The 22,244-nt window shown below is 49.5% G+C and overlaps 1 protein-coding gene across 6 annotated transcripts in view; it reads right to left on the bottom strand.

The window, feature by feature from the left end:
* The window catches only part of HIP1 (huntingtin interacting protein 1), a 199,816-nt gene that overhangs the window by 64,463 nt on the left and 113,109 nt on the right, over positions 1-22,244 (bottom strand). For all 6 annotated transcript variants that reach the window (XM_030797542.1, XM_030797544.1, XM_030797543.1 and 3 more), the window contains exon 2: positions 555-618. In XM_030797542.1, coding sequence (XP_030653402.1) covers positions 555-618 — 64 coding nt within the window. The remainder of the gene's footprint in view (positions 1-554; positions 619-22,244) is intronic.

Below are 22,244 nucleotides of genomic sequence, written 5' to 3'. Positions count from 1 at the left end.
GTGCCTCTCCCCTGTAATCCCAGCACTTTGGGGTTACAGAGGAGGGAGGATTGCTTGAGGCCAGGAGCTTGAGACCAGCTTGGGTGATGAGCAATACCCCATCTCTAAAAAACATAAAATAAATTAGCCAGGCATAGTGGTGCACACCTGTAGTCCCAGCTACTCGGGAGGCTGAGATGAGAGGATTGCATGACCCCAGGAGTTGGAGGCTGCAGTGAGCTATGATCACGCCATTGCACTCCAGCCTGGGCAACATGGCAAGACCCCATTTGGAAAAAGAAAAAAAGTGCTTAAGTCCTCAAGGAAAGGAGCAGGATTTTTGGCAAGTTGAAAGGCCTGGGCTTCACAGCCTCTTTGGTGTCTGCCACCCTGAAGGTCTGTGGTCTCTGCAGCCAGCGCTCTCTGAGAAGCTGCCATCATCAGAAACTGCAGGGACCTGGCCTGTGCAGGGTTGCCCCTTCCTGGAGCTGAGTAAGAGAGCCTGGCCCTGACCTCAGTCCCCACAAGTTGACCTCCCTTGGGGTCGGTCTTCCAAGCAACATCCAAAAGGATATTTCTGGCGTGTTTTTCCTTTACAGCCACTTCCTGCGTATTAATGGCCTTATTGATGCTGACAGTCTGAAAAACAAGAAGGGGGGAGGGGAAAGGAGGATGAGATGAATAAGCCTCTGAGAGTGGCTGAGACCCTCCCAGATGCCCGCCCCTTTCTCCTCCTCCAGCCATCCTCCCCCAGCCCCACGGGTGGTCGGTTCCTCTGCAGGCGCCCAGCTGGGGGCAGAGGTGGGCAGTGCTCCCGGGAGCCAGCTGGCTGGGCCGTCCAGAGGGAGCGGGCACCACTGCCTGGCATTGGCTGTGCCCAGCTGCTGCTCCCGCCTGCCACTCACTCCCTTGGCACAACAACATGGCAATTAAAGCCCGCACAAAGAGATGCTTTTCATCCCCCAAGGAAACATTATTTCTCCCGGAGCAGGAGGAAGAGGCGCAGAGATCAGGGAGCGACCGCGGCCCAAGAGCATCCAGCTGCCCCTCTCTCCCCTCTAAACCTTCCACGGAGCCTTCCCTGGCTGGCCAGCACCGGCAGTGGCCACTAAGTCTTTGTTTTCCCACACTGTCGGGCATTTTCCAACTTCTAAGCAAATTCCCTTGTACTTCCTTAATGACATCAAGGGACATTAAACATTCCCTCTCAATCATTTTTAAAATCGTTAACTTTTTTTTTTTTTTTTTTTTTTTTTTGAGGAGTCTCGCTCTGTCACCCAGGCTGGAGTGCAGTGACCCGATCTTGGCTCACTGCAACCTCTGCCTCCTGGGTTCAAGCGATTCTCCCGCCTCAGCCTCCCGAGTAGCTGGGCCTACAGGTGCCTGCCATCACACCTGGCTAATTTTTGTATTTTTAGTAGAGATGGGGTTTCACCATGGTGGTTGGCCAGGCTGGTCTCGAAATCCTGACCTCAGGTGATCCGCCCGCCCCAAAGTTCTGGGATTACAGGCCTTGTTTTTTTCTCTTTTGAGACGGAGTCTTATTCTGTCGCCCAGGCTAGAGTGCAGTGGTGTGATCGTGGCTCACTGCAACCCCTGCCTCCCGTGTTAAAGCAATTCTCCTGCCTCAGCCTCCTGAGTAGCTGGGATTACAGATGTGCACTACCTTGCCCAACTAATTTTTGTATTTTTAGTACAGACGGGGTTTCGCCAGGTTGGCCAGGCTGGTCTTGAACTTCTGACCTCAAGTGATCCTCCCACCTCTGCCTCCCAAAGTGCTGAGATTACAAGCGTGAGCCACTGTGCCCGGCCAAATCATAACTCTTTTTAATTTTGCAAAGTGCATATACATAGGAGTACCATTTGCACAAACACAGAAAAGGGATTATACCATGTAGGCTGTTTTCTTAGGTACAGATTTTTTCCTTTTTCTGTCTTGATGTCATTCTATCCCTATAACCCATGTTAAAAACCTGTTATGTATCACATACGTACACCCACACATACATATAAATACCTACATACTGAATCGGTTAATTTTGCCATTGTTCTACAAAAATTAGATTGTCATATATAGACTTCTCTACATCTTGATTTTCTTGAATGTATCTCCTGGAAAATTCTGCAAATGGGCTGAAAAAACTCTAGTTTCTATTATTATTATTATTATTATTATTATTATTATTTGTCCTGAGACAGGGTCTTGTTCTGTCCCCTAAGCTGGTGTGCAGTGGCACAATCATGGCTCACCGCAGCCTCCAACTCCTGGGCTGTAGCGATCCTCCTGCCTCAGCCTCCTGAGTAGCTGGGATTACTGGCGCATGACACCATGCTCAGTTATTTTCTTTATTTTTGGTAGAGACGGGGTCTCACTATGTTGCCCAGGCTGGTCTCAAACTCCTGGCTTCAAGTGATCCTCCCACCTCAGCCTCCCAAAACACTGGGATTACAGGCATGAGCCACTGTCCCCAGCCAGGAATTATCTTTAAAATTTTAGGAGTGATAAATATGTTGTGGTTAATTTTTAAAGAGTTTTTGTTTTTTAAACAGGTTCATTCTGAAATATTTACTGGCAAGATGATACAATGTCTAAGATTTACTTCAAATAATCTGGAGAATAAAAAGTCTGGTGGTTGATGGTATAGACCCACGGATCAGCAAACTACAGTTACAACCGGACCAGACTAACACCTGGTTTTGAAAATAAAGCTTATGGCCGGGCACGGTGGCTCACGCCTGTAATCCCAGCACTTTGGGAGGCCGAGGTGGGTGGATCACCTGAGGTCAGGAGTTTGAGACCAGTCTGGCCAACATGGTGAAACTCCATCTCTACTAAAAATACAAAAATTAGCTGGGCGTGGTGACGGGCGCCTGTAATCCCAGCTACTTGCTACTCGGGAGGCTGAGGCAGGAGAATTGCTTGAACCTGGGAGGCGGAGGTTGCAGGGAGCCAAGATTCCACAATTGCACTCCAGCCTGGGTGAGAGAGAGAGAGACTCCCTTTCAACAACAACAACAACAACAACAGAAAAAAAAAAAAAAGAAAGAAAGAAAGAAAAGAAATCTTATTAGAATTCACCCACTCTCATGCATTTATGTATTCATTTAATATCAGCTGAGACTGCTTCTGCATTACAAAAGCAGAGTTGAATGGTTGCGATGGAGACCATGAGGCCTGCAAAGCCTAAAATATTTACTAACTGGCTCTTTGCAGAAAATGCTGACCCCTTGTCCATAGGATATATGTTTGGCCACAAGTTCCTTGTTGATGCTGGGGCTATACCAGGGCTTCTTGGACTAGTCTTCATATTTGTATATGTTTGAACTTGTCTATAATGAAAGATTAAAAAAAAAAAAAACTTTGACCCAGTAATCTCACTCCTAGGAATCTATCCTTGGGAAATAAAACCTTTTTTTTTTTTTTCTGTTTAGACAGAGTCTCACTCTGTTGCCCAGGCTGGAGTGCAGTGGCATGATCTTGGCTCACTGCAAACTCTGCCTCCTGGGTTCAAGTGATTCTCCTGCCTCAGCCTCCCCAGTAGCTGGGACTACAGGCGTATGCCACCACACCTGGCTAATTTTTATATTTTTAGTAGAGACAGGGTTTTGCTATGTTGACCAGCCTGGTCTTGAACTCCTGACCTCAAGTGATCCACCCGCCATGGCCTCACAAAGTGCTGGGATTACAGGTGTGAGCCATAGCACCTGGCCAGCTTCTTCTTTTTTTTAAAGAGATAGGGTCTTACTGTCTTGCTGTGTTGCCCAGGCTGGAGGGACTTGAACTCCTGGATTCCAGCGATCCTCCTACCTCAGCCTCTCAAGTAGCTGGGACTATAGCTGTGCACTGCCACATCCAGCTGCTGTTTTTTAAAATTCTCAGATATGTTCTTTTTTTTTTTTTTTTTTTGAGACAAAGTCTCACTCTGTCACCAGGCTGGAGTGCAGTGGTGCAATCTCGGCTCACTGCAACCTCTGCCACCCAGGTTCAAGCGATTCTCCCACTTCAGCCTCCCGAGTAGCTGGGACTACAGGCGCCTGCCACTACGCCCGGCTAACGAGTATGTTCTTAAATCCATGTCTCCTTATATATTTTCTTCTCTTGACCAGACTTGATTTTTAAACAGTATAACCTCTGTTGCGAGTTGAATTGTATACCCCCGCCCCACAAAAAGATATGATCACATCCAAATCCCCCCCCACGCCGGTACGTATGAATATGATCTTATTTACAAATAGGGCATTTGCAGATGTAATTAGTTAAGATGAGGTCACACTGGAGTAGGGTCATATTATGGAATGTAATATGACTGGTGATCCTCGAAGAAGATGTAGGGATCCAGAGACACGCAGGGAGGATGCTGCGTGAAATGAGACAGAGACAAGTGATGCATCTACAAGCCAAGGAATGCCAAGGACAGCCAGCGGCCACAAGAAGCTACAAAGATCCTTCCCAGCCGGGCACAGTGACTCACACCCGTAACCCTAGCACTTTGAGAGGCAGAGGCGGGAGGATCACCTGAGGTCAGGAGTTCAAGACTAGCCTGGCCAACACAGCGAAACAGTGTCTCTACTAAAAAATACAAAAATTAGCAAGGTGTGGTGGTGCGTGCCTGTAGTCCCAGCTACTAGGGAGGTTGAGGCAGGTGGATTGCTTAAGCCCAGGAGGTTGAGGATGCAGTAAGCAGTAATCACGCTACTGCACTCCAGCCTGGGTGACAGAGCGAGAATCTCAAAAAAAAAAAAAAAAAAAAAAAAAAGGATCCTTCCCTAGAGCTTTCAGAGAGAGCATTGCCCTATCTTGCAAGACAGTGAGAGAATGCAGCCACAGAATTAGTGGGAATTTGTTGACAGCCCCAGGAAACTAATTACAGGGTCCTTTCCCCCATCAGATGGGGTCCTCTGGGAGGACAAGAATGACATGTGATGCTTTCCCTACAGCACATGATTTGGGGCTCTGCTGAGCACAGTCGTTGGCTCTGCAGGGTGAGTGAGAGCAGTCAGGAAGGAATCTCTGGCCAGCACTTTGGGAGGCTGACGTGGGAGGATTGCTTGAGGCCAGGATTTTGAGATCAGCCCAGACAACATGGTGAAACCCCATCTCTACAAAAAATACAAAAATTAGCCAGGTGTGGTGGTGCACACCTGTAGTCCCAGCTACTAGAGAGGTTGAGGTGGGAGGATCACTTAAGCCCAGCAGACAGAGGTTGCAGTGAGCCGTGATCGCCCCCACTGCATTCCAGCCTGGGCAACAGAGCAAAACCCTGTCTCAAAAAAGAAAAAGAAAAAAAAAATGCAAGAAAGAAGTGAAAAGTTCATTCCTCTAAACCTCTCCATGAAGCAGTATTTCTCTCCTATGGAGACGCAGTGCTTACAGCTTCCTCTTAACACATCCTTCCTTGGACCTTAGTCCTCAGTGACAGAACTGTCCCAAGCACTGTCTTCCCTGTACATTTCCTCAAGTGCATTACAGCTGTTTAAACCATGTTCTTCCCCTGGCACCATGACAATGGCAAAATTCTGGCTGCAGACAGACCCCTGGGCAAAGTCTCCATACTTCCGGAGCCCATCAAGGTTGCCTGCAGTCAGAAAGGACTTAAAAGGCACATAAACACGTAGTAGGGCAAGAAACCCAAATCTGTAAGATGCTGACCTGGACGTGGTTAAGTTCCATGGGGTTTGGGAGGGCCTGTAAGGAATATGGGCCGTGAGGAAGAGGACCACACCAGGTAGTTGGAAATGCTAGAAATGGGGCTGGATGTGGTGCCTCATGCCTGTAATCCCAGTACCTTAGGAGACTCAGGCGGGAAGATCACTTGAGGACAGGAGTTCAAGACCAGCCTGGGCAACATAGTGAGACCTCATCCCTACAAAAAAAGTAGCTGGGTATGGTGGCATGCACCTGTATTCCCAGCTACTCTGGAGACTGAAGTGGGAGGATTATTTGAGTGATCCAGGTGTTGGAGGCTGCAGTGAGCTGAGATTGCATTACTATACTCCAGTCTGAATGACAGAGCAAGACCTTGTCTTAGAAAAGAAGGAGGAAGGAAGGAAGGGAGGAAGGAAGGAAGGAAGGGAGGGAGGGAGGGAGGGAAGAGGGAAGAAAAATGCTAGAAACTGCTTCAGGGCCTCTAGGGAGGACCCATGATGGGTCCTAAAAATAACTGTTCCTACTGCCTGACCAATTGCTCAAACTTGTGGTCATTATGAAACTTGCTCACACACAAAAACATCTTAAAGTAACAAATTTTTAGAATCTTTAAAAATCCCATAAGCCACGTAAAATAATATACCATGAGTTTGTAACTATGGATCCTCTGTGTGTGTATAGCTGAGAATCAGGAAAGTTCTGGGCTGTAGTGTTGAAAGGAGAGAGAAATCTTTTAAACTGAGACACCGCTCAAGGAAGACTTCTTACAGGGAAAGGAGGGATAACTCGGCCCAGCCACTGTCCCTGCCGTTACCCACTTCTCTCATGTGTGCCTCATAGGAACTCTGGGGTGCGGAGGGCTGTTGTTCAGAAAGGCGGAGAAACTCACCCAAGGTCATACTCTTTGGTTCCAAGCCCTGAACCACCACCCGCTCTGTACTGTGGAGGGGTTTGGGCTTGAAGGGGACTGGGTCTGGGGTTCTGGACACAGACGACAAGCCTTCCAGGTAGAGGAAGTGCCCCAAGTAAAGGCACCAAGGTGGAAGGGCATGGAGCATGCAGCCAGAGGGGCAGCGGGGGACAGGGGAGAAGCCAGGAAGCAGGTGAGGCTGCGTGTGGGAGGCCAGTGGGCTTCTGAGTGGCAAGAAGGGATGACAGCAGGTGGAGGGGAATGGGCCAGCAGCAGCAGCAGCTGGGGTAGAGCTGGACGGAGCCTGGAGGTGGGAATTCAGGGTGGAAGCTATTTTTGTGTTTGTTTGTTTTTTTGAGACAGAGTCTTGCTCTGTCGCCCAGGCTGAAGTGCAATGCCGCGATCTTGGCTCACTGCAACCTCCGCCTCCTGGGTTCAAGTGATTCTACTGCCTCAGCCTCCCAAGTAGCTGGGATTATAGTTGCATGTTACCACGCCCGGCTAATTTTTGTATTTTTAGTAGAGACGAGGTTTTGCCATGTTGGCCAGGCTGTTCTCGAACTCCTGTGCTGAGATGATCTGCCTGCCTTGGCCTCCCAGTGTTGGGATTAGAGGCGTGAGCTACCGCGCCTGGCTGTATTTTTATTTAATCTATTATTATTATTATTTGGAGACAGGGTCTTGCTCTGTCACCCAGGCTGGAGTGCAGTGGTGCAATCATAGTTTACTACAGCCTCAATCTCCTGGGCTCAGGCAATCCTCCCATCTCAGCCTCCTGAGTAGCTGGGACCACAGGCATGTACCACTATGCCTGGCTAATTGGTTTTTTTAAGTAGAGACGGGGTCTCATTACGTTGCCCAGGCTGGTCTTGAACTCCTGGCCTCAAGCAATCCTACTGCTTCAACCTCCTAAAGTGCTGGGCTTATAGGTGTGACCCACCATGCCCAGCCAGAAGCTATTTAATAGCATAAAAGTACAGGAAAAATGAAACCAAAATGAAAGATGTGAAAATGGAAATGACCCAATATAATATGGGCAGTAAAATGAGCTTCAGTAGGACTGGCAGATAGGAGCTCCGGGTTACAGGGAGACAGCAGAAGGATGCATCCGTGGTGCCTCCAAGATGATGCAGAGACTTTAGGAGGCCGAGGGGGGCAGATCACCTGAGGCCAGGAGTTCAAGACCAGCCTAGCCAACATGGTGAAACCCCATCTCTACTAAAATACAAAAATTAGCCGAGTGTGGTGGCTCATGTCTATAATCCCAGCTACTTGGGAGGCTGAGGCAGGAGAATTGCTTGAACATGGGAGGTGGAGGTTGCAGTGAGCTGAGATCCTGCCATTGCACTCTTGCCTGGGTGACAGAGGCTCTGGACCTAGATAGGGGGAGGATAGCAGCAAGGGCTGCAGGCTGGGGAGACACTGTAAGAAAAGGACCCGAAGGAACAATGAACAATGAGGGCAGGCAGCTCTTGGGTAAGAAATAGCCATTTTTAAAAGAATGAGGAAGTGAACTAGCGGTAACAGTGGTGATAATCATCAAGCTGATGGCACTAATGAGTGTTTAGACCAGGCCCCTTTGTATGAATTATCTTATATAAAGTCTCACAACTCTACAACCTATCAGTAGGCACTTATTAGTATTAATCAGCTCCATTCTGCAGATGAAGAAACCAAGGCACCTGAGATCTCTTAGGCTTAGAAAGGCCAAGTAAGCCTGGGTGGGGTGGCTCATGTCTGTAATCCCAGCACTTTGGGAGGTCGAGGCTGGAGGATTGCTTGAGAACAGGAGATTGAGACCAGCCTGGGCAATATAGCGAGACCCCCATCTCTAAAAAAAATTTTTTTTTTAAATAGCCAGTGTGGTGGTGCACACCTGTAATCCCAGTACTTTGGGAGGCTTAGTTGGGAGGATTACTTGAGGCCAGGAGTTTGAGAACAGCCTGAGCAACATAGTAAGGCACCGTCTCTACAAAAACAAAAAAAGTTTTTTTTCTTTCTTTCTTTTTTTTTTTGAGACAGAATCTTGCTCTGTTGCCCAGACTGGAGTGCAGTGGTGTGATCTCAGCTCACTGCAACATCTGCCTCCTGGGTTTAAGTGATTCTCCTGCCTCAGCTTCCCCAGTAGCTGGGATTGCAGGTGCACACCACCATGCCCGGCTAACTTTTGTATTTTTAATAGAGACGGGGTTTCACCATGTTGGTCAGGCTGGTCTTGAACCCCTGACCTCAGGTGATCCGCCCGCCTTGGTGGTTCATGCCTGTAGTCCCAGCTACTTGGGAGCCTGAGGCAGGAGGATCACAGGAGGATCACTTGAGCCCAGGAGTTTGAAGCTGCTGTGAGCCATGATCACGCCACCGCACTCCAGCCTGGGGACCAGAGTGAGACCCTATCTCTAAAATAAATAAATAAAAATAAAAAAAGAACGGCTAAGTAAACTGCCCAGGCCCGTAACATCAGCAAGCGTAGGGCGGGGATTCAGACTTTGCAGTGTGACCGAGCTCAGGCTCAGGATCACAACCTTGGCACTAGACAAGGCCCTCTACACCACAGAGACACGATCAGAATCCACAGACTGGAAAAATGCATTAAACTTCACAAGATGAAATCCAGTAGGTACAAAGGAAATTTTCTATACTTAGGCCTAAACTCACTGGCACAGGGGAGCTGTGACTCAAAGCAGCACTTGTGAAAAGAATTAAGGTGTTTTGGCCGGGCACATGGCTCACGCCTGTAATCCTAGCACTTTGGGAGGCTGAGGTGGGTGGATCATGAGGTCAGGAGTTCAAGTTCATGGTGAAACCTCGTCTCTACTAAAAATACAAAAAAAATTAGCCAGTTGTGGTGGTGGGCGCCTGTAATCCCAGCTGCTCGGGAGGCTGAGGGAGAGAATTGCTTAAACCCGGGAGGCAGAGAATGCTGTGAGCCGAGATCACGCCACTGCACTCCAGCCTGGGTGACAGAGTGAAACTCTGTCTCAAAAGAAAAAAAAAAATTAAGGTGTTTTATTTGGCTGCTAACTTAATAATAGCAAGATTTTGATATGGTTGATGAACATGCAAGTCTGATCTCTCTGGATGCATTAAAAGGAGGGAGCATATGGTTCCAGTTCTCCACACAGATAAGGCCACTTGTGAAACACTATTCAGTTTCAGGCTTTATACATTATGAAGGAAACAAAAAGCTGGACCACTTCCGAAAGAGAGTGACCTGGATTGAAATAGATTTAAGATCTGAAGAAAATTTAGAGAAATATCAATATTCTGAAGCGTGACCATCTGGAAGCAGGAAAAACTCCAGAGGCTTGAACCTAGACTAATGGGTAGAAGTCCAGAGAGGCAGTTTCTGGATGAACTTAAAGCTGTCTCATGAAAGAGAACTCCTCAGTATTAGAAACACACATGCAGAAGAGAGGCAACCTCTCTGGGTTATTGTGAAAAAGATGGACAGGTTCAGATTACATTAGATGACTTCTAGGTCTCTTCCCATTTTTAGACTCTGAAAAGGCTGATCAGATGATGGAGGGCTCTGGATATCAGGCCTAGGAACTGTGATCTGATGGGTACTGGGGATCCACAGAAGGCTCTGGAGCAGGGGAGGAACATGACACAAATGACCCTCCATCCTCCTCAATGAGTTACTTCTCCAGTGCGCTAAGGAAAGTGGGGAACACCCTGGGAGTCACCGCCTCCCAGTATGAATCCAGTGCAACTGACAAGGACCTGGCCTAAGCACTAAAAAGTTTCTTTCTAAACCAGCAGCTACAAGGCACCTGTAAGCTCTGCCTGAACTTGCCAGAACTGTCCCAGACCCTTCTCCTGCAGCTCTGGGGGAGCCCACAAGAGCTCCCTGGCACTGTCATAATCGTGCCCCCAGTTCCCCAAGCAACACTTCGTCACAGTGGCTGTACCCATGAGGCAGAGTCCACTCCATGGTTTGGGGCCCATTGCCGAGCCTGTGGCAAAGCTTCTTGGGGGCTCATTCTGGGTTCTAAGGCAACCTGTGGGTCCCCAGGGGGCCGGGGAATGTCAGATACTGAGAGGTTTCCAGGGCAGAAGTTCCCTGCTAGGACCAGTTTCCCATGGCTCACTAACACTGTGTACCTGGGATACCACCTCTCCACCCCACCCTCCACCATACACGCCCACTCTTCTTTCTACTTTCCAAACCCTGACCTCCTTTAAGCTCATACCCAACGGCACCATTTTCTTTTTTTTCTCTTTTTCTTTTTTTTTTTTCTTTGAGACAGAGTCTTGCTCTGTCGCCAGGCTGCAGTGCAGTGGTGCAACCTTGGCTCAGTGCAACCTCCTCATCCCTGGTTCAAGTGATTCTTCTGCCTCAGCCTCCTGAGTAGCTGGGACTACAGGCATGTGCCACCACACCCAGCTAATTTTTACATTTTTAGAAGAGACGAGGTTTCACCATATTGGCCAGGATGGTCTCCATCTCTTGACCTCATGATCTTCCGCCTCGGCCTCCCAAGGTACCTTTATTTTTTTAAGACTTAACCAAGCTACTCAGGCCAACAATGTATTTTTCTCTCTTCCTTCTTTCTTTTGCTTTTTTCCTTTTTTGGGGGGCGGGGGTGGCGGTGGTGGACGGAGTCTTGCTCTGTTGCCCAGGCTGGAGTGCAGTGGCACAATCTTGATTCATTGCAACCTCTGCTTCCTGAATTCAAGTGATTCTCCTGCCTCAGCCTCCAGAGTAGCTGGGATTATAGGCCCGCACCACCACACCTGCCTAATTTTTGTATTTTTCATAGAGACTGGGTTTCGCCATGTTGGCCAGGCTTGTCTTGAACTCCTGACCTCAGGTAATCCACCTGTCTCAGTCTCCCAAAGTGCTGGGATTACAGGCATGAGCCACCTCGTCTGGCCCCCCCACCTTTTTTTTTTTTTTATAAGAGACAGGGGCCTGTTCTGTCACCCAGGCTGGAGTGCAGTGATGTGATCATAGCTCACTGCAGCCTTGAATGCCTGTGCTCAAGTAATCCTCCAGCCTCAGCCTCCCAAGAAGCTGTGACTTACAGGCATGTGCCACCACACTGAGCTAATTTTTTTGTATTTTCTCTAGAGATGGGGTCTCCCTGTGTTGCCCAGGCTGGTCTTGAACTCAGGCTCAAGTGACCCTTCCCCCACAGCCTCCCAAAGCACTGAGATAACAGTTGTGAGCTACCACACCTGGCCTTTTTTCCCTCTTTTTTTGAATTCCTATTTCTCTCAATATGTTTGACACTGAGTATTACCTTCCCTCCCTACGCAGACTAGAATCCCAAGCGCAGGGACCCTGCCTTCTCCTTTCCTGCAGGCCCACAGTCGCAAAGGCAGGTCATAAGTCCATAAATCATCAGGACTGGCTGCTTCCCAGCACTCCCGCCTCTAAAGTGTACCAGGTAGAGGCCGGGCATGGTGGCTCATGCCTGTAATCCCAGCACTTTGAGAGGCCGAGGCAGGAGAATCTCTTGAGCCCAGGAGTTCAAGACCAGCCTGGGCAACATGGTAAGATCCCATCACTATTAAAAATATATATATATTTATATATATTAAAATTTTATATATTATTTATATAAAAATATATATATACATTTTTTTTTGAGATGGAGTTTCACTCATCTGTTTCCCAAGCTGGAGTGCAGTGGTGTGAGCTCGGCTCACTGCAACCTCTGCCTCTCAGGTTCAAGTGATTCTCCTACCTCAGCTTCCCCAGTAGCTGGGATTACAGGTGCCCGCCACCACGTCCAGATAATTTTTGTATTTTGTATTTTTTTTTTTTTTTAGTAGAGACAGGGTTTTACCATATTGGCTAGGCTGGTCTTGAACCGCGACTGTTCTATAAAATTTTTTTAGAAAGAGTCCCAGGTACGCCAGGTGCAGTGGCTCATACCTGTAATCTCAGCACTTTGGGAGGCTGAGATGGGCGGATTACTTGAGGTCCAGAGTTCAAGACCAGCCTGGCCAACATGGCAAAACCCTGTCTCTACCAAAAATATAAAAAGTAGCCAGAAATGGTGGTGCGTGCCTGTAGTCCCAGCCACTTGGGAGGCTGAGGCAAGAGAATCACTTGAACTGGGGAGGCGGAGGCTGCAGTGAGCTGAGATGGTGCCACTGCACTCCAGCCTGGGTGACAGAGTGAGGTTCAGTCTCAAAAAAAAAAAAAAAAGTCCCAGGTATGTGATTCACAGTCTCTTGAGAAAATCTACTCCCTTCCCCTCCCGGCCCCAGGCTCTCTGAAGGACATCATTTTGTTCTGAACTGTTCCTGGCCCTCCACAGGCCAATGCCTGGGGGCCCCTCCCAGCGCCAAGGGTGGGCAGTGCGGGGCTTGGTGTCTCACCTCTGGAGGGGGCTCTGGGTTAGGGAACATCCTCTGAGAACAGGCTGTTCTCTGGACTTCCCTGGAGTCACACAGGACCTAAGACCAAGCCGTGTCTCCCCTGAAAGCGTGGCATTGTCCACCACTTCCTGACCCAGCAGGCCCTCGTGTTCCCGGCTGGTTCCGGAGAGCCAATTACCAGCAGGCACCGCAGGAAGGGCACCTTTCTCCCAGCCTCTCTTCCTCCCTCCCCAGCACTCCCCATCCTCCGCTCCCCTGGGACAGCCCAGTCAGGCGGTGGCCAATGGGAAACCCTCTGGCCTTGCTTGTGTGGGGAGCTGGGCCTGGGCCTGGCCTGTGGGGCCAGTTGGACACTGTCCGGTCACACACACACAGCTCTTGGCAGGAGCCCAGGCCTCGGGCTGCCAAGGCCAGGCTGGCTCACAAAGGTCCCATGGCAGGAGCAGGCACAGGGATGTGCCCTGGGTGGGGGTGGCAGGTCCCCAGGCAAGGGGCCAGAGAAGAAAAACCTGAGAACAGGCAGCACAGATGGGAAAGGAGAAGGGCAAAACAAAGGCAGAGGAGGCCCAGCACGGTGGCTCCACCTGCAATCCCAGCACTTTGGGAGGTGGAGGTGGGCAGATCACCCAAAGTCAGGAGCTCGAGACCAGCCTGGCCGACATGGTGAAATCCCATCTCTACTAAAAATACAAAATTAGCCAGGGGTGGTGGCACATACCTGTAGTCCCAGCTACTCAGGAGGCTGAGGCAGGAGTATCACTTGAACCCGGGAGGTGGAGGTTGCAGTGAGCCAAGATTGTGCCACTGCACTCCAGCCTGGGCGACAAGAGAGAAACTGTCTCACAAAAAAATAAAATAAAGGCCAGGCACGGTGGCTCATGCCTGTAATCCCCACACTTTGGGAGGCCAAGTCGGGTGGATCACCTGAGGTCAGGAGTTCAAGACCAGCCTGACCAACATGGTGAAACCCTATCTCTACTAAAAATACAAAAATTAGCCAGGCGTGGTGGTGGGTGTCTGTAATTCCAGCTACTTGGGAGGCTGAGGCAGGAGAATCGCTTGAACCCAGGAGATGGAGGTTGCAGTGAGCTGAGATCGTGCCATTGCACTCCAGCCTGGGCAACAGGAGTGAAACTCCATCTCAAATAATAATAATAATTTTTTTAGAAAGAGGCTGTAATCCCAGCACTTTGAGAGGCCAAGGCAGGCAGATCACTTGAGGCCTGGAGTTCAAGACAAGCCTGGCCAACATGGTGAAACCCTGTCTCTACTAAAAATACAAAAATTAGCTGGGCGTGGTGGCAGGTGCCTGTAATCTGAGCTACTCAGAAGACTGAGGTGGGAGGATGGCTTGAGCCCAGAAGTTCAAGGTTGCAGTGAGCTATGATCATACCATTGCACCACTCCAACCTGGGACACACACACACACACACACCACCACACACACACACCACACACACGAAAAGAAAACTAGAAAAAAAAAAAACTGGCCATGGCAGGTTGCAGTACAGGTGGCAACAGCTCAGGTTAACAGCTGGGACCTTCCACCTGAGTGAGGATGACAGGGAGAGTACAGAACCAAATGGAGATCAGGTGAGCCTGGGACAGTAGAGGGACAGGTGAGGCATGAAAGCCAAACAGAGCATCCCTGCCGTGGGGAGCCTTCCATGCTCTGTGAGACTGCTCTGGTTCTAGCTACAACCCTTGGAATTTGCTGCCCAACATCAGGGTCTTTTTTAATTCTTCTCTTGATCAAAAATAATAATAATAATAAAGCCATTGTCACCAGATTAGTGGTAGTAGCAGGAGCCACTGACTCTCACTTGGGCCTCTTCCTCCTCCCAGGCACTGCACTGGTAATTTACTTCTCATCCTCCTTTGGGCCCTAGAGGGCAAGAAATCTGGGCCCCTATTTTCCAAGACAAGCTACTTGCAAGTAGTACAGCCAGCAAGAAGTGAAGCCAGAATTGAAACCCAGGTCCATCTGAGAGCGCCTCCTCTCCCACACTGTGCTGCCTTCAGTAACTCCCAGGGTCCAACACAAACCTGTCGCCAACCAACGTCCTCCACCCTACTGTCTGCCTCACCTTCTTATCCATGATATCTGGCCCCCTTGTTTTTTTTTTTTTTTTTTTTTTAGAGGCAGGGTCTCCCTCTGTTGCCCAGGCTGGAATACAGTGGTGCAAACGTGGCTCACTACAGCCTCAACCTCCTGGGTTCAAGCAATCCTCGCATCTCAGCCTCCCAGGCAGCTGAGACGATAGGTGCATGACACCACACCTGGCTAATTTTTAAATTCTTTTGTAGAGATGGGATTCGCTATGTTGCCCAGGCAGGGTCTCCCTCTGTTGCCCAGGCTGGAGTACAATGGTGCAAACATGGCTCACTACAGCCTTAACCTCCTGGGTTCAAGCAATCCTCCCATCTCAGCCTCCCAGGTAGCTGAGATGACAGGTGCATGCCACCACACCTGGCTAATTTTTAAATTCTTTGGTAGAAATGGGGTTCGCTATGTTGCCTAGACAGGTCTCAAACTTCTGGCCTCAAGTGATCCTCCTGCCTCAGCCTCCTGAGTAGCTGGGATTATAGGCACATGCCACCACACCCAGCTAATTTTTGTAGAGATGGGATCTTACTATGTTGCTCAGGCTGATCTGAAACTTCTGGGCTCAAGCGCTTTGGCCATCCCAGCCTCCCAAAGTGCTGGGACTACAGGCATGAGCCATGTCCTTGGCCCTAAAATGCTGAATTTTATGGTATGTATATTTTACCACCACACACACACAGACACATACACACGCACAGTTACAAGGTAGATAAGCCCCCAAAACCTGCTACATGAAAGAAGCCAGACATGAAATGGGACACAATGTGTGATCCTATTTGTATGAAATGCTCAGAATGGGCAGATCCATAGAGACAGAGAGCTGACTGGTGGCCACTGGGGTCTGGTAGGAGAGGGGTGCGGAGTGATTGCTTAATGGGAACGGGGTTTCCTTTAGAGGTAGTGAAAATGTTCTGAAATTAAACAGTCATGTTGGTTACACGACATAGCTAATGTGCCAAATGTTGCTTAATTATACACTTGAATTGGTTACAATAGTGAATTTCATGTTATATGTATTTTGTCACAGTAAAAAGATAAAAAACACTGAGAAACTGATTTTTTTTTTTCCTTTTTTGAGATGGAGTCTCACTCTGTCGCCCAGACTGGAGTGCAGTAGCGTGATCTCGGCTCATTGCAACCTGTGCCTCCCTGGTTCAAGTGATTCTCCTGTCTCAGCCTCCTGAGTAGCTGGGATTACAGGCACCCGCCACCCCACCCAGCTAATTTTTGTATTTTTGGTGGAGATGGGGTTTCACCATGTGGCTTGGCTGATCTTGAACTCCTGACCTCAAGTGATCCGCCTGCCTCGGCCTCCTAAAGTGCTGGGATTACAGGCATGAGCCACCATGCTGGCCTGAGAAACTGATTTTACTGAATACCTACTACACGCAGGGCAAGGCTGCCACACAGATGGTAAGGCTCTTTGCCATACAACCACAAGAGGGCCTTTCACAGACAGTCGTGGACAGCCGTGCACCTGCACATGGCTGCCAGGATCCAGGGCACCACACCAGGGGCTGCTAGAGAGCACACAGATGATAGGAAGTGGACCCTGTGGCCAGGTGCGGCAGCTCATGCCTGGAATCCCAGCACTTTGAGAGGCTGAGGCAGGAGGATCACTTGAGGTCAGGAGTTCAAGACCAGCCTGGGCAACATGGTAAGGCCCCATCCCTACAAAAAATAAAAATTTAGCTGGGGATGGTGGTATATCTGTAGTAGTGGCTACTTGGGAGGCTGAGGCAGGAGGATTGCTTGAGCCCAGGAGTTGGAGGCTGCAGTGAGCTATGACTGTGCCACTGCACTCTATCATGAATGACAGATGGAGACCCTGACTCCCCACCCCTAAAAAAGGTGGATCTTGTCCTCAAAGGGACAAAGACTGTACTTCTCCTTCCTGTCCTTTCCTTCCTTCTCCTCTGACTATGCACATGCCTGTAATCTCATTACTTCAGGAGATTGAGGTGGAGGATCAATTGAGCCCAGGAGGTGGAGGTTGCAGTGAGCCGAGATTGTGCCACTACACTCCAGCCTGGGTGACACAGCAAGACTCTGTCTCAAAAAAACAAAAACAAACAAAAAACGGCCAGGCACGGTGGCTCACGCCTGTAATCCCAGCACTCTGGGAGGCTGAGGCAGGCACATCACCTGAGGTCAGGAATTTGAGACCAGCATGGTCAATATGGTGAAACCTCGTCTCTACTAAAAATACAAAAATTAGCTGTGTGTGGTGGTACGCTCCTGTAGTCCCAGCTACTCAGCAGGCTGAGGCAGGAGAATCACTTGAACCCGGGACGTGGTGGTTGCAGTGAGCTGAGATCACGCCACTGCATTCCAGCCTGGGTGATAGAGTAAGACTCCATCTCAAAAAAAAAAAAGAAAGAAAAAGAAAAGAAAACAAAACCAAAAACAAAGTATCTCATAACATCGTCCTAGACAAGAATGAGAAAGGGCAGGCTGCCAGGGGTCCAAACCACCGCCAACCAGCCAAACCTGGCCTCAGCCTGCTTGTGCATGGCCTGCGAGCTAGGACTGGTTTTTATGTTCTTGTTTAGGGACAGAGTCTTGCTCTGTTGCCCAGGCTGCAGTGTAGTGGTGCGATCATAGCTCACTACAGCCTTGAACTCCTGGGTTCATGCGATCCTCCCACCTCCACCTCCCACGTAGGTGGGCCTACAGGTGCGCACCACCACGCCAGGCTAATTAAAATTTTTTTTTTTTGTAGAGATGGGGTCTCACTTTGTTGCCCAGGCTGGTCTTGAGCTCCTGGCTTCCAGCGATCCTCCCGCCTTAGCCTCCCAAAGTGCTGGGATTACGGGCGCGAACCACCACGCCCGGCTTTTTAAGGGCAGGGAGGAGGAGGAGGATGAGGAGGAAGAGGAGGAGGAGGAGGAGGAGGAGAAGGAGGAAATAGTAGCAGCAGGAGGCCACAAAGCCAAAAACATTTACCATCTGGCCCTTTGCAGCCTATGAGGGTGGATGTCCACACATGCAGAGGCTGATTACTGGCCATCACTTTGAGGTAAGGCATGCTGGCGCCCGAGCCTGTGTCCTCCTCATGTTTACCAGGGAGGTGTATGTCAGGCACCGTGATTGATCTAACTGATGCTGGGAACAACAGTAACTGCATTTAGATGACTATTATTATTATTTTTTTTGACAAGGTCTTGCTCTGTTGCCCAGGTTGGAGTGCAGTGGTGCAATCATGGCTCATTGCAGCCTCGACCTCCTGGGCTCAAGCAATCCTCCCACCTCAGCCTCCCAAAATAGTCGGGAGCACAGGCACATGTGACCACACCCAGCTAATTTTTTTTTTTTTTTTGAGATGGAGTTTTGCTCTGTCACTTGGCTGGAGTACAATGGCATGAACTCAGCTCACTGCAACCTCCGCCTCCCTGGTTCAAGCGATTCTCTTGCCTCAGCCTCCCAAGTCGCTGGGATTACAGGCACACACCATCACTCCCAGCTAATTTGTTTTGTAGTTTTTAGTAGAGACGGGGTTTCACCATGTTGACCAGGCTGGTCTTGAACTCCTGACCTCAGGTGATCCCCCTGCTTCGACTTCCCAAAGTGCTGGAATTACAAGCATGAGCCACCACACCCAGCCGCTAATTTTTTTATTATTTGTAGAGGTGAGGATCTCCCTATGTTGCCCAGGCTGGTCTCGAACTCCTGGCCTCAAGCCATCCTCCGGCGTCGGCCTCCCAAAGTGCTGGGATTACAGGCGTGACCCACCGCGCACAGCCTCAACCTGGTTCCTTGTGCGAGTCTTAGTTTCTTGGTCTCCTTTTCCCCGCATGCCAGCTGCCTCCCTCCATAAGAGAACATCTGGGATGACCCTCGGGGTGCCCACTTAGGCTTTCAAAGGGGCCTGGAATGTAGGGCACAGGGTAAGAGACTCGGACACCAGGTCTTGGGGAAAAGGAGAAGCGGGCCCATATGCCCTCCTCTCACCCACAGGGAGCTGTGGCTTCGAAAGGGGCTCCTCCCTTGTAAGGCTGCTGCTTCTGTCGTCATGGAGGAAGACTTGGTTCCACTTCCCTAGCACCCTAAACTGCAAAGTCACACTTGCAGATATTGCACCCAGAGGGCTCACTCCCCATTCATCAGTCACTGGTTGGGCAAGTCACCCTCCCTAGAAAGCCCAGCCTTGAGTAAATCCACCAGACATATCCTGATCTTTCACTATTCACAGAGCCAGACTGGAGTGGCCTTTTGTAATGGCCCTGGCCAGAGCTTCCGGGGGAAGCCTTCCGGATAGGCAGCTTGTCAGCAAGAGTGGGAAACCCTGGGCTGCGCCCTCCCCACAAACCACCAGCATTGCCCAACTTCCTCTCTTCATGCCCTCTACCACCCGCTCGTTGCCCCAGCTTTCTTTTTTTTTGAGACACAGTTTCACTGTCACCCAGGCTGGAGTACAGTGGTGCAATCTTGGCTCATTGCTACCTACCTCCACCTTCTGGGTTCAAGCAATTCTCCCACCATAGCCTCCCGAGTAGCTGGGATTACAGGCACATGCCACCAACTCCAGCTAATTTTGTATTTTTAGTAGAAACAGGGTTTCACCATGTTGGTCAAGCTGGTCTCAAACTCCTGACCTCAAGTGTTTCACCCGCCTCAGCCTCCCAAAGTGCTGGGATTATAGGTGTGAGCTACCACGCCTGGCTAATTTTTGTATTTTCAGTAGAGATGGGTGTTTCACCATGTTGGCCAGGCTGGTCTTGAACTCCTGACCCCAGGTGACCTGCCCTCCTCAGTCTCCCAAAGTGCTGGGATTACAGGCATGAGCCACCCCACCCAGCTGTTTCCCCAGCTTTCTAACAGTGAGGTTAGTTTTTTATCTTCTCTTTTATTAATATACTGCAACTTTTCTCTGATGATCTGAAGACTCAAGGTGGGTGACGCCTGACTTACAGGAGGTCCCGCAGCATGGGAACCATCCCTTATCCAGCTCTGGGTCTCCTGCAGTGCCCAATTTCTAAAAATGACCTTTCTGTCAAGTGAATGAGCCAAGCCCCAGGCACATCCCAGCACTAGAAAACCTGATGCCTCTCCCTTGAGAACATCCTTTTTTTTTTTTCAAGTTTTTTTTTTTGTAGAGATGGGGTTTCACTATGTTGCCCAGGCTAGTCTCAACCTCCTGGGCTCCAGTGAGCCTCCCACCTCAGCCTCCCACCCAACATCCTCAACATCCTAGCTTTTGTTCTATTTCTGCAGGAATCACTGTGCGTAGAAAGAAAGCCTTTGGTCAGTGGTTCCCAGACTTGGCTAGGCCGGGATGGAGAATCCTGTACCCCGAGTTTGTACACATACCCCTAGATTCCTTTGCTGCACCCCCAAATTGGACTCATTTGGCCTGGGAAGGGCCCATGGCACTGTTAATTCTGGTGATGTTACAGAAGAACATTCTATGTCAGAGTCTAAGAAAAAATTCAGCTAAAAGAAAAACAGTGGCCGGGCACGGTGGCTCATGCCTGTAATCCCAGCACTTTGGGAAGCCCAGGTGGGTGGATCACTTGAGGTCAAGAGTTTGAGACCAGCCTGGCCAACATGGTGAAACCCCATCTCTACTAAAAATACAAAAATAAGCCAGGTGTGGTGGCATGTGCCTGCTGTAATCCCAGCTACTCGGGAGTCTGAGGCAGAAGGATTGCTTAAACCCAGAAGGCAGAGGTTGCAGTGAGCCGAGATCACTCCAGCCTGGGCGACAGAGCAAGACTTTGTCTCAAAAAAAAAAAAAAAAAGGCCGGGCGCGGTGGCTCACGCCTGTAATCCCAGCACTTTGGGAGGCCGAGGCGGGCGGATCACAAGGTCAGGAGATCGAGACCATCCTGGCTAACACGGTGAAACCCCGTCTCTACTAGAAATACAAAAAATTAGCCGGGCGAGGTGGCAGGCGCCTGTAGTCCCAGCTACACGGGAGGCTGAGGCAGGAGAATGGCGTGAACCCCGGGGGGCGGAGCCTGCAGTGAGCCGAGATCGCGCCACTGCACTCCAGCCTGGGTGAAAGAGCGAGACTCCGTCTCAAAAAAAAAAGAAAGAAAAGAAAAACAGTAACAAAAAGGAAGAATGAGAGCAAAGAATAAAGATGGTGGAAATGTACAGAATGAAGTCAGTTTCTCAGCTCAGACAAGTATACCTTAATGTAAGTAAATTTTTTTCTGGAAAATGTGAATTGCCACTAAGGCCAAATTAGGAGATTATTATTCACTTCACAGAAGACATTGGCATTCGATACCCTTAAATAGCAATCTCCGTTAGTACATTTAAGAGAGGATTCAGTTTACAGAAGTGTGATTTATACAAAATCACATCTGTTACATAAAGCTCAGAAAAATAGCTCTCCTCCCATGTCATCTTGCTAACTATAGAACTGGCCCAGTATAGATGGTCACCTATTTTCTTCTAAAAGATACCACCCCTGCTCTCTGTCATCTATTTCTGTTTCACCGTGATCATGGGTAACAGATTCTTAGGGGCCACCCAGATCTTTCTGGTCTTCCCTAAACTCAGGGAACAACTGCTCTGAATTGTTTTCATATTCACTCATTCATTTGACATATATTTCTGGAAGGCTTATCATATGCCTGGCACTGCTCTAGAAATACAACGAGGGTGTGGTGGCTCATGCCTGTAATCCCAGCGCTTTGGGAGGCCAAGGTGGGTGGATTGTTTGAGCCCAGGAGTTCATGGTGAAACCCTGTCTCTACGAAAATACAAGAAATTATCAGGCCGGGCGCAGTGGCTCACGCTTGTAATCCCAGCACTTTGGGAGGCCGAGGCGGGCGGATCACGAGATCAGGAGATTGAGACCACGGTGAAACCCCGTCTCTACTAAAAAAAAAAAAAATTAGCCGGGCGTGGTGGCGGGCACCACGTCCCAGCTACTCAGAGAGGCTGAGGCAGGAGAACGGCGTGAACCGGGGAGGTAGAGCTTGCACTGAGCCGAGATTGCGCCACTGCACTCCAGCCTGGGTGACAGAGCGAGACTCCATCTCAAAAAATAAATAAATAAATAAATTATCCAGGCGTGGTGGTGCATGCCTATAGTTCCAGCTACTTGGGAGGCTGAGGTGGGAGGATCACCTGAGCTCAGGAGGCAGAAGTTGCAGTGAGCCAATATTGCGCCACTGTACACCAGCCTGGGCAACAGAGTAAGACCCTGTCTTTAAAAAAAAAAAAAAAAAAAGGCCAGGCACAATGGCTCATTCCTGTAATCCCAGCACTTTGGGAGGCCAAGGTGGGTGGGTCACTTGAGGTCAGGAGTTCGA

Source organism: Nomascus leucogenys, chromosome 17, assembly GCF_006542625.1.
Source record: "Nomascus leucogenys isolate Asia chromosome 17, Asia_NLE_v1, whole genome shotgun sequence".
Classification (NCBI taxonomy): domain Eukaryota; kingdom Metazoa; phylum Chordata; class Mammalia; order Primates; family Hylobatidae; genus Nomascus; species Nomascus leucogenys.
This window is presented reverse-complemented; position numbering and strand designations above follow the sequence as displayed.